The sequence below is a fragment of the Oncorhynchus kisutch genome, linkage group LG23, assembly GCF_002021735.2.
Source record: "Oncorhynchus kisutch isolate 150728-3 linkage group LG23, Okis_V2, whole genome shotgun sequence".
Classification (NCBI taxonomy): domain Eukaryota; kingdom Metazoa; phylum Chordata; class Actinopteri; order Salmoniformes; family Salmonidae; genus Oncorhynchus; species Oncorhynchus kisutch.
The window spans coordinates 6,055,812-6,067,597 of NC_034196.2; the positions used below are offsets into that span (position 1 = coordinate 6,055,812).

General features: G+C 40.4%; 1 protein-coding gene across 3 annotated transcripts; it reads left to right on the forward strand.

Moving 5' to 3' along the window:
* Positions 1 to 1,041: 1,041 nt before the first annotated feature.
* Positions 1,042 to 8,814, forward strand: LOC109877863 (Krueppel-like factor 4). Of its 3 annotated transcripts, XM_031803138.1 has the most exons (6): positions 1,063 to 1,578; positions 1,720 to 1,834; positions 4,581 to 5,418; positions 5,553 to 5,720; positions 6,595 to 6,787; positions 6,845 to 8,814. In XM_031803138.1, exons 1-5 carry the CDS (start codon positions 1,574 to 1,576, stop codon positions 6,768 to 6,770), a joined length of 1,302 nt encoding a protein of 433 aa, XP_031658998.1. In that variant the 5' UTR covers positions 1,063 to 1,573; the 3' UTR covers positions 6,771 to 6,787; positions 6,845 to 8,814. The 3 variants fall into 3 exon arrangements, with proteins under 3 accessions (XP_020325687.2, XP_031658998.1, XP_031658999.1); XM_020470098.2 differs by having other exon boundaries at positions 1,042 to 1,578; positions 6,595 to 8,814; XM_031803139.1 differs by lacking the exon at positions 1,063 to 1,578 and having other exon boundaries at positions 1,587 to 1,834; positions 6,595 to 8,814.
* The last annotated feature ends 2,972 nt before the right edge of the window (positions 8,815 to 11,786 follow it).

Sequence of the window (11,786 nt, forward strand, 5' to 3'; positions counted from 1 at the left end):
TTTGTCTATTTTACCAGCCATCATTGCCAATTGTACCTTGTCATTCACAATCAGTGACACACCTGTAGTAGGCCAGTGTAATTGTTAAACGCCATTGTATTGCACAGGCAAAGTACACAATGAGGTTACACAATACACACTCAGCTCATAAGCGACACACATTAAGTTAAGAATAACTTACCCATATGCTACAATAGTAGGCAAATCTACAAATATTATGTGATAAGCATAAAGAACATTGTAACTTATACATTTACTAATCAAACTGACTGAGATAGAGGCATGTTGTTGTATGTGTTGAACCGCTTTGCTTTATCTTGGCCAGGTCGCAATTGTAAACGATAACTTGTTCTCAACTTGCCTACCTGGTTAAATAAAGGTGAAATAAATAAAACATCATAGCCCATTTAACAGAGCCTATACCAAGACAGGTGAAAGAAACACAATCATCTATTAAAAAATACAATATTGAACAAGAATTCGTATTTTGTATGTGGGCTGCAGCGTTTACTTTTAAATTGTTTGAAAATACAATCAATCATGTAAAATGTGAAGTTAGTGTTCTGCAAAATATTAAAACATCCTGCCCACACCTCTACAGAAATGAGATCACATTTGCTTTTGTGTTTTCTTTCAGATGGACATGGCCCAGTTCCAACATTTCCAAATTATACTGCAAATGAGGGTGTTTTTGTTACCATAAAAGGTGAATGGGGGGCGTTTTCCAGGCAGGATTGTATAATAGGCCTACAATATGTTTTTGATTCATCAATGAACATTTTTGGCACACGCAAAACCTAGAATCTCCAGGTATGCCAGAATTTAGTAAGACATTTACACTTGCTTGATAAATGAGGCCCCTTGAACACTTGTGTTTTCTGTAGAGGAGCTACAATATCTCGTCAATTAGTGCAACTACAAGTCATTATTCCCATACTAGCCTACTGTGAAACCTATAGGCTATCCCTTAGATCTGAGTTGATCCGGTTCCCCCACATTAGCTCTGGATAAAAAGCTAACGGCTGTGTAAGGGCCTCCCTGTTGCCATCGCTCTGTTTGCATGGATATAAACAGGAGACAGCGCGGAGTTCGTTTTTTTCTGTCTTTTTCAGCCCTGCAAGCTTGTGCTGTCGTCATAAACTGCACCTTATTTTTTCTACCTAACCAGCGAGAAGTGTTGTTTCTGTCCTGCCTGTCTGTTGCTCAGCAACACGAAGGCGTGTCCACCGGCGATGATTTAAGAAGTAGGAAACCCTTCTCTCGCTGTCACTTTTTGTCGGTTCAGTCTGTACTCCGGTCCCTGCATGGCAGCGGGATTGCTAGGGAGACGAGGGAATCCCCGGGTGTCGCCTCACTCCTGATCAATTTGCATCAGCGGTTCCATGCCTGGTTGTCCGTCTCAGTCTGCCTGTTCCATTCGCTGCGCCCACAAGCATGGCTTGGAGTGAAGTGTAGCGCAACATCATCATCTCGGATTGTCAACCGGTGTAAAATAGGCTACGTAACCCATGCTGAAACAACCAGTGTATTTTACAGAATAAATTCATCAGAAGAACCACGTATATTTTCATTGATGAGGTGCGGGCTTTTTTAGTTTGACAAAGCAGCATTTTGGATGGCCAATGCCATTATAAAGTGCGCTTGGATCCTAATAGGCTGTTCCTTATTTTGGAAGAAAACGATAAGGATTTACATTTACATCTTTTTTTGTTTATGCAGGCAACCACCAAGTGACTTCGATAATATGGCATTGAGCGGGACGCTTTTGCCATCCATATCCACATTTGCAAGCGGTCCGACTGTCAAGAATAAATCCACGGGACATGCGAATTTGGTGAGTATGGTCATAGCAATTTTTTTTTTTATCTCAACAGTCTGGGCTATAGGCATATTTAATGGTAGGTCAGGTCATAATCGGTTTTATTTGTGTATTTCTATGGACATTTGTTTAATTTCTTGACATTATGTCATTGCTCGTAGTTATTCGTGTTGCTACGTTGTATCATTGCCGAACTCTAGTAGGGGCGTGCACCAGCCGGGATAACAGTAGAATTTTCAGCGTGGTCACTGACTGAATGGATGGTAGTCTACTATAAGGATTTAGCTATAATTTACAGCATATACCCAGCAGTGGCATCCTGTATTGCTTTACTGTGCCCTGAACCTTAGTCACTATTCTACCCGGCTACCACCTGGTACTATGCCCTGCACCTTAGAGACTGCTGCCCTATGTCGGCTACATAGAGTCATTGAATACTGGTCACTTTAATTATGTTTACATAGTGTTTACCCACTTTATATGTATATACTGTATTCTAGTCAAGGCTCATCCTACATAACTACAGCTGTACACACCTTTTCTATTCATATACTTTGCATACTGTCTTTACACACCATTATATAGTATGTAGGCTATATATAGTTACATACATTATATGTATATATCAGTGGCGGTTGGTGCAGTTTAAGATGAGGGAGGATTATCATTAGTTTTCTGTGAGCCTTATTTCTATTACAGCATATTGGATGACAGTCATTCATATTCCATTCGCCCAGCTCAACGTAACATCGATAGGTTTAGGCTACTACATAATACTCAAATTTTCCCTGTACCCATCATGAGGTTGCTACAACCTAGCCTATGAATGAAAGTTTACGTAGGTGCACACGTCAAGAGACAGACAGTGACACATTCAATACCGACGTGCACACTCTTGCCTGCATCTAGCTGATCTAGGGTGTAATCATTAGCCCAAAAGTTGCAAATTAGAGTTTCTATTGGACAAATTCAGATATCTTTCTCCCCGTTTTGTACCATTTGCTTCTGTTTAAGAAAATGTTTTCAGCAGAATCGTCGGAATGAATACACCCCTGATCACACACAAACACAGTTAACTTTCATAGCAGCCACATAAAAACAGCGTGATCACTTTGCTCGTTGTAGAGTATAATTCCTTCTCGCAACTATCTACACGCTCTCCTCCTCTCACCTTTTCCTTTCGCTTGTGGACTTCAGTGCACAACACATCAGCTGTCTGTGACCAGGCAAAAAAAACTTTCCAAGAAAAACCTTCATATCATGACTGCTAACTGCTACACACAACCTACATTGTTGTCATGTCATAGTCAACATAGCTACTAGGCCTAACGCGTTAGAAAACCCGCTACAGTCATGCAGTACTGTGTACAGCCAGAAAGCAGTTTAGCAGTTACACCGGCGGGCCCCAGTGGCAATACATGAATAAAACAAAAGCTAACCTTGACTTGGAAAAGTTCTAGTGCTGGATGGACAGAGCCAGCTAGCTAACATAGCATCCCTTTCTGTTTGAGCCGGTTGTTTGAGTAGACTAAACAAGCTAGCTGCATTTGTTAGCTAAGTGAAAGTGAAAGTTTAAAAATCTCTCTCCTGCTTCTCCTTAATTTTGTAAGATATGAATTTGTTCAAAACTGTTCAACTATTGTCTTTCTCTCTCTTTGAGTCAACTACTCACCATATTTTATGCACTTCAGTGCTAGCTAGCTGTAGTTTATGCTTTAAGTAATTTCATGCTGCTAGAGCTTTGATAGGTTGGGGGAATTATGAATTTGTCATAATTACTGTGTAAATCTATGGAAGTGGGTGAGAACCATGAGCCTCCTAGGTTTTGCATTGAAATCAATGTACCCAGAGGAGGACAAAAGCTAGCTGTCCTCCGGCTACACCATGGTTCTGCTGATGCTACTGTAGACCTTCATTGCAGAACAATGCGTTTTAATAAATTATTTGGTGACGTGAATATATTTAGTAAAGTTTTATCTAAAAATTATAACGTTTTTTAATGTTGCACTATAAAAATAAAAAATAAACTGTGGAGTATGGTCTTCCTCTTCCTCCTCTAAGGAGTCTCCATTGGATATATATATTCCGGTCACTGACATTGCTTGTTCTGTAAATTCTTAATTTCTTTATTCTTAATTATTATTTTTGTGGGATTATGTGTGGATTGTGTTTTTTAACGTTTTATTTACTGCTAGGTATTACTGCGCTGTTGGAGCTAGAAACACAAGCATTTTTCTGCACCTGCGATAACATCTGCGAATCTGTGTACACGACCAATGAACTATGATTTGATTTGAATTCATTTAGGCTGTTGGTTGATCTATTGCCAAAAATGTGAATAGAATAGCCTACCAAATCTGAGTTGTTCTCAGGAAAAGCTTATCCAGATCTCTTGTGTTATAGCATCCTAATAAACTGGAACTAACCCATACATGTCTGGGATTATCGTACATGTCTGGGATTATTGTACATGCCTGGGATTACACAAGTGTATTTGAGACACAACGATAGATATGACCAAGAATCACTTTCCCATTTCAGTTAGACAGAACAAGACATTTACAGGTACTTACATTTGGCAATTAAATGTTTTGACCAAGGACACACAGTCTGGGTGAGCAGATTCACCTCAGCCAGTCTCTCAATGGTTTAGCACCAGAATATCAGGCAGTCTTCAGCATTATGTTGATGGATTACCTATTATCTCGGCTCTCTTTCTGTACTCATACTGATTTTAATGTGTGTTTCTCGTCTTCCCTAGAGATGGAAGGAGGAGCTGTCCCACCTGAAGAGGAGCAGCTGTTCTGACCAGGACATCTCCACTGGAATGGCCAAGAAAGAACCTGAAGATCTGGACCTACTGGACTATGACTTTATCCTGTCCAACACTATGTTACAACAGCAACAGCAGGAACAACAACAGCAGCAGGCTGAGGCTATGGCAACGGGCGGGTCCCAGCACCTGTCCCCTTCCCCGGGCTCCTACTCCTCCTACCAGCTCCCATCTCCCCAGGACTCTGCTCACAGTGACATGCTGTACACTATCCCTGACATCAGCGACGTGTCCCCCTCTGGGGGGTTCGTGGCGGAGCTGATGAGGCCTGAACTGGACACGGCGTACCTCCATCCCACCAGCCTGCATGGGAAATTTGTGGTGAAGTCCACCATGGATATGGCAGAGGTTGGCCACAGCATTAATGTGAGTAGTAAAGCTGGTGTTGGTGTTGGCGCTGCCACGGACCCCTCCTCCTCTTCGTTGCCCTTTATTTGCCATAGGATAAAGCAGGAGAACCCCAGCACGTGCACCATCACCCGGCCCATGGACCTCCAACTAGGGGTGGTGAACTCACACTCCCAGCCCAGGGCTGGTCAGAGGCCCCAACTCGACCCCCACGGCTTCCCCCCAGGGGGGCGCCCTATGACTGCCAGCCGATCAGCCTCATCTCTGTCTCCGGACCACACACTGGCCAGGGACCACCACCCCTCCAGCCAGGTGTTAACCCACCCCCAAATCCCGCTGCCCGGTCCGGGCTACCACCACACCTCTCCGACAGGCTACTCTCTACTCCCACAGCATCGTGGGTCTCTACAGTACCAAGGTAAGTTCAACTTCAATCTAAGTGTTTTTGACCAAGAGCCTTTTTTTACACAACATAAACATTTTCTGGTGCCTGACTCTGAGGAAAACATTGAGGTGATGAGCTCATCACTTCACCCTCTTCTCTCCTCCTAGAGCTTTTGTCCCCCGGTGGCGATAGTCTACCAGAGGAACCCAAACCCAAACGCGGCCGGCGCTCATGGCCTAGGAAGAGAATTGCCACACACACGTGTGACTATGCCGGCTGTGGAAAAACCTATACCAAGAGCTCTCACCTCAAGGCACATCACCGAACGCACACAGGTTGGTACACATGTTGGATTTCTCATTGGAAAAAAATTCAAAAGGTTTTGATGTCAGGAGGATTTTTAGAAGGCACTTTTTAATTCTTATTGCATCGCTTGGTTATGAGTTTCATTACTGTAGTTTATGGTTTATGAAATGGTCTGCCTTTAGTGATTCACAGCAGGAAGCTTTAACATTAAGTTTAATACCGGATTAATATTATCTTTACTTTACATTTTTTATTAATTTGGTAATGATTTGGTATAGAGACAGTCTGTAGAATGGAGACACATTTAATGGCTGGAATAATCCATTTAATTTGTTGAAATGGAACAATTTGTAAGAGGCAGCAATGTGACCCTTGTGTGTTAACTGCACTATAGAGCTACTATATGACAGGATGATTTTACTTATTCATGCGTTCATGCATTGTTTATTCAGTAATGCCAGTTAATGTCCCCCAGCAGTACACTATATGTTCACCTATAACTGTTACCTCCCTGCTACCTACCCCATGCTGCTTGGCCCTGGCATAACGGCTGTTGTAATGCTAGCAGTAAATTACTCTACTGCGTCATCATGGTAAAATAGCTAAAAAGAGAGAACAGCAGCCCAGTTGGCAGGTGTCATGAACGGGCACTTAAACAGCAACAACAGGTTTATACTGATCACTTTTCAAATACAACTGTAGGCTGATTTGTTTAACCTTCATGCACTGCAGGACAGGAACAACCTCTGTGTTGAGGAGAGGAGAGTTTGGTCTGTTTTAACTCCAGGGTCAACAAACACAATTCTAACGGCCTTGTTTGTGTTTGTGTCTCTCTCTCTCGCTCTCTCTGTGTGTGTGTGTGCCTTTGTGCACCCGTGTATGTGTGTGTTGTGTCATTACTAGGAGAGAAGCCTTATCACTGTGACTGGGTGGGCTGCGGCTGGAAGTTTGCCCGTTCAGATGAGCTCACACGGCACTACAGGAAACACACCGGGCATCGCCCGTTCCAGTGTGCCAAGTGTGACAGGGCCTTCTCAAGGTCTGACCACCTGGCACTACACATGAAGAGACACCTATGAGACAGGGCCTTCTCAAGGTCCGACCACCTGGCACTACACATGAAGAGACACCTATGAGACAGGGCCTTCTCAAGGTCTGACCACTTGGCACTACACATGAAGAGACACCTATGGACTCACTGGACGCCATAGACCAAGACTTAAAGACTAAAGATATTATTGCAAAGACCGATCTGAACTTGTAGCTTTAAAAACCAAACATTGCCTTCTAGCCATTGTCAAAGCATCAAGACAAGTTGTGTGATTGACGACAAAGAGTGTTACACTCGCTAGGTTCAAACCCTATGACTAAAGACTGTTCTTTGTCCATGTATTAGTGATAAGCGAATAACCGGAATGGTGGTTATTTTTCGTTTTTTAAATAACTAATTGCTCAATGCACACATTGCACAGTATCAAGCCCAAACTATGTGATGTAGTAGGGAGTTGTAGTTTCCGACAGGACAATATTCTGCATAGTTTAGCGCAGTAAACGTGGTCATTAACTATAATGATACTAATCTATTGCACGCCTACTTAGGTGTGGGGGGCAGACACGGAAAGAGGAAGAAGAGAGAAGAAAATGCGATCGAGAGGGATAGAGAGCAATTGCTTCGCAATGTATCTCTACCTGAAAATACATCATCTAAGTCAGGGGTATCAAACTCAATCCATGGAGGGTAGTGTCTGCTGATTTTTGGTTTTGCCTTTCACTTAAGACCTAAACAACTAGGTGAGGGGTTCCTTACTAATTAGTGGCCTTAATTCATCAATCAAACACAAGGGAGGAGAGAAAACTGGCAGACACTCTGCCCTCAGGAGAATGAGTTGGACACGTGATCTATGTAATTGATAGTTGGTATTCAGCAGTCATAAAATAATGCCTTATTTAGTTTAAATAACTATAACAATAGTGATTTTGACAGACAGAATAGGCAGCGGCTCTATAGAGATGAGAACATCACTTGGAATGAAATAATAAAGTCATCAAATAAACTAATTGAATATCCACAGCAACTAAAAGATTTTATTAAAGTGAAGTGAACAAATTATGGTTAATAAGTGATAAGAAGTAATGGGCAATCACTGCTATCATGAGACTTTTTAAATAGTTTTATTCTGTGTTGTTACAGCATTCAACCCACATAATTCATAACATCAAAAATAAATCATCAAAACCAAAATCGAAAACCCTAATTATATATTTTTTTAAATGATTGAACCGAAACCGAACTGACCTCAAAAAGCACTAATTGCTCAGCACTACCATAAATGGGATTGTGATATGACGTTTGACAAGAGCCCTCGGAACAACCTCCTTTGTGGGACAAAACTGGAATTTACCATCTAGGCTATTTATCGACAAAACTTGGAGGACCAGGTGCCAACGTATGACTGGAAATGTATTAGTTATCAGGGAAACAAGACTCAGACAGACAGAACACAGAAACAACATAACACATCCTAAGAGGCCTTATATCCATTCTATCAGAAACATTGTTTGTCAAATTCATACTGTGTTAGACATTTATATTACTCTTCCAAGCCATTGATTACAGGTACAAATTAATTGATATGTTACAGGAAACTGCTCAAAGATAATGAAGTGTATTAAAAGGTACCAAAGATTTTTTTTTTAAGAAAACAGATAAAAAAAGAGTATCAAGTATCACATGGTTGTCCGTGAGTTTCTTGTCCGTGAGTTTCTTGTCCGTGAGTTTCTTGTCTGTGAGTTTCTTGTCTGTGAGTTTCTTGTCTGTGAGTTTCTTGTCTGTGAGTTTCTTGTCTGTGAGTTTTTCTTCTTCCGCAATTTAACTTTAATCAGGTGAAAACTTTGCTCCTCAATGGCGATGGCAATCTTTCAATGCACTGTGGTTGCAAAATGCAATAATGTTACATGAGACATTCATATCATCTTTAAAAACTCTGAACAATGTTTTTTTTTTGTTCAGAGTCAAAGCATGTAATATAATCTGAAGTTTTGTACATTTGTAAAGAAAATGCTTTTAAAAAACTGCTTAAAATGTTTTGTACAACATAAAGAATAAAATGTATTTAAAATTCACTTTGTATGTACTGATCACTGCTGTTTTTATAGCACTGTTATGTAAATTCTTCCATACTCGTATTAACCTGTAAAATGGTTTGATGAATGTATTTGGTAAATGTACCTCAACCATGTAAATCAAAATGAAGCAACATCCGTATCTAGTTTTATTCAACTATAAGGTTTGACTATCTATTTATGTCATAGCACATTTAAAATAATATGAATGCTTAAAATCTTACTTAAGATGCTTAATAATGCTCATCTCCTTTTCTAAAGCTATATAATACAAGGAAAGTATACACACTTCATAATCATTGCAAACATCTCAAGTTGTGGAGTTTCTGTTCACTAGCAATTTCAACAAACTCTTTGAAGTAGCGTAGTGTAGCATAAATATATTGCATAAAATAGTTATTAAACTAGTTATACATAAATAGTTATCAAAGGTAGGCGTCCCCATTTACCTAGTCAAATGAATTTTAAATGAATTCATACAATCCCTTTAACATTGTTATTGTCTGTGGTTTCCAAACTCCTACCTGTCACTAGGGGACCTGATCCTAGATCAGCACTCCTACTCTGAGACGCTTTATGAATACGGGCCCAGGAGGAGATATGTTCGACAACAAGTTTGTGTTTATAAGTAATGTGTAGGCCGGCTAACAAGAATTCATAATGGATCATAATCGTATCATTTCCATCTTTCATTTTCCAATTAACATGGTTTTATTTTTTATATTTTTTTAATGGATCTGAACTTATACATGACATGTTCTATCGGTTATATTGCTGTTAGGCTGTTCTTTAGGTTATTATCACTCAACATTTTAGCTCCCAGTTTGTTTTACTGGTACTTTTACTCAAACAGTCATTACTGACCTAAGTGGGGAACCCCCTACACACAAGGTGCTACCTACAACCTAAAAGGGTTATTCAGCTGTCCCCATAGGATAACCCTTTGAAGAACCCTTGTTGGTTCCAGGTTGAACCCTTTTGGTTCCAAGTAGAACTGTTTTGGGTTCCATGTAGAACCCTTTCCACAGAGGGTTCTACATGAAACCCAAAATGGTTCTACCTGGAACCAAAAAGATTTTACCAGGAACCAAAAAGGGTTCTCCTACGGGGACAGCTGAAGAACCTTTTTGGAACCCTTTTTTATATAAGAGTGTAGGCAAAACCCAAGATAACCTATTTCATAGATTTGTTTATACTCAGTATAAAAAATGTAAATGAAGTGAAAAAAGTTGTGTTTATTTATTTAACTGTTATTTATACAGGCTTTTCTCATTGAGATAACCATTTTAAAAGAGAGACCTGGTGCAATAGCAGCAGGGGGCACAAAGTTTCAGACAAAAAAACTTGCATACACTAACACAACATTAAACAAAACAATAGACACACATACAGTAAAACAATTGCATATTACGTTAAAAAACAAACATGAATGTCTTAACTAAAAAAACAGCTGTCCTAAAGACAATTATACTTTTCTCTGATATTTACATTGATCAAGTGTTTAAACACCACCAATGAGACTAGATCATCAAATTTTTAAATGTTCAGGAGAGAATTCCAGGAGCACGGAGCTGAGTAACTAAAACTATTTCTACCGTAACCTGTTCTAATACATTGGTACTGTTCAAATCAAATGAGAATGGGACTGTAATTGATATTACGAGTCTGCAAAGCTGTCATCAAGGCAAAGGGTGGCTACTTTGAAGAATCTCAAATCAAAAATATATTTAGATTTGTTTAACACTTTTTTGGTTACTCCTTGATTCCATATGTGTTATTTCATAGTGTTGATGTCTTCACTATTATTCTACAATGTAGAAAATAGTCAAAAAATAAAGAAAAAACCTTGAATTGAGTTGGTGTGTCCAAAATTTTGAGTGGTACTGTATTATAGATCCTATCTATCTTATAAATCAGTTATGAGTGAAGGTACCTGTGTTTTAAAGATACAGTACATACTGTACGTTACTATATAGGAGTGGTTGGTGACTCATCCGTGTCTCCCTCCTCTGATAATTATGTTTCTGTACCTCCACACCCCTCTTTGTTATTGGCAGTTAGTTAGTCAATGCTTGACCTACATACCAGGGAGGTTAATTAAATTCAGTTATCTTTACTAACCTACACTATACACTCCAACCTGGTCAGCAGTACTATGAGACACTGATTTCAGACCCATTTTATGAAGACCCAGGCCCTGATTTCACACTCAGGGAACGTCCCCACAATAAACACCTGCTGACCAGACCAGACAGGGGGGCCCAAACCCACCCCACCCTTCCCTCACCTCACCCCACCCCACCCCACCCAGCCCCTTCCTCAAACACTCCCTGCCCCTTCCCCAAATCCTCCCTACCCCTTCCTCAAATTCACCCCACACCTCCACCCCCTCACCCCACGGCCTCATCCGTTGTCATGTGTGCGCATAGACCACTGCAGCTGTAGGATATGACTCAGCACGAGGTATGTAGACACAGTGTTTTACAGGTATTGCCGTGGCACATAATCCAACATACCTAGACAGGTGTAGACCTAATCTCTAGTGTTTCTGATTTTTTTCATTAATCAAATGAATTCCTGTAAATTTTGAGCTGTGAACTGGACACTTTGTGGTGTGGTTCATGTTGTGATGTAGTAAAATCCCAATACCTGAAACCGTATCCCAACTATTCATGTACAGCACAGTACCAATGATTTTTATAACTAAACCAAGATAGACAACAGCACGTAGTTTCCAATGGGAAAAAATACGTCATAGTGGGCAGAACAAGCAAAAAGGTGGGCAGTGCCAAGCACCAGCTAGCACGTATCCTATTAGCCCGTTCTTCACTCTGAAGTGCGCTTGTGCAATAACTCAATTCGCCTTTGCACTCCTTCTAATAACAGAGCGATTTTTTAGGTTAAAGTCTAGGCCACTCTGTTCATAACAGATTCTAGTTTTGGGAACAGAAAACTGTAATAAGATCAAATGT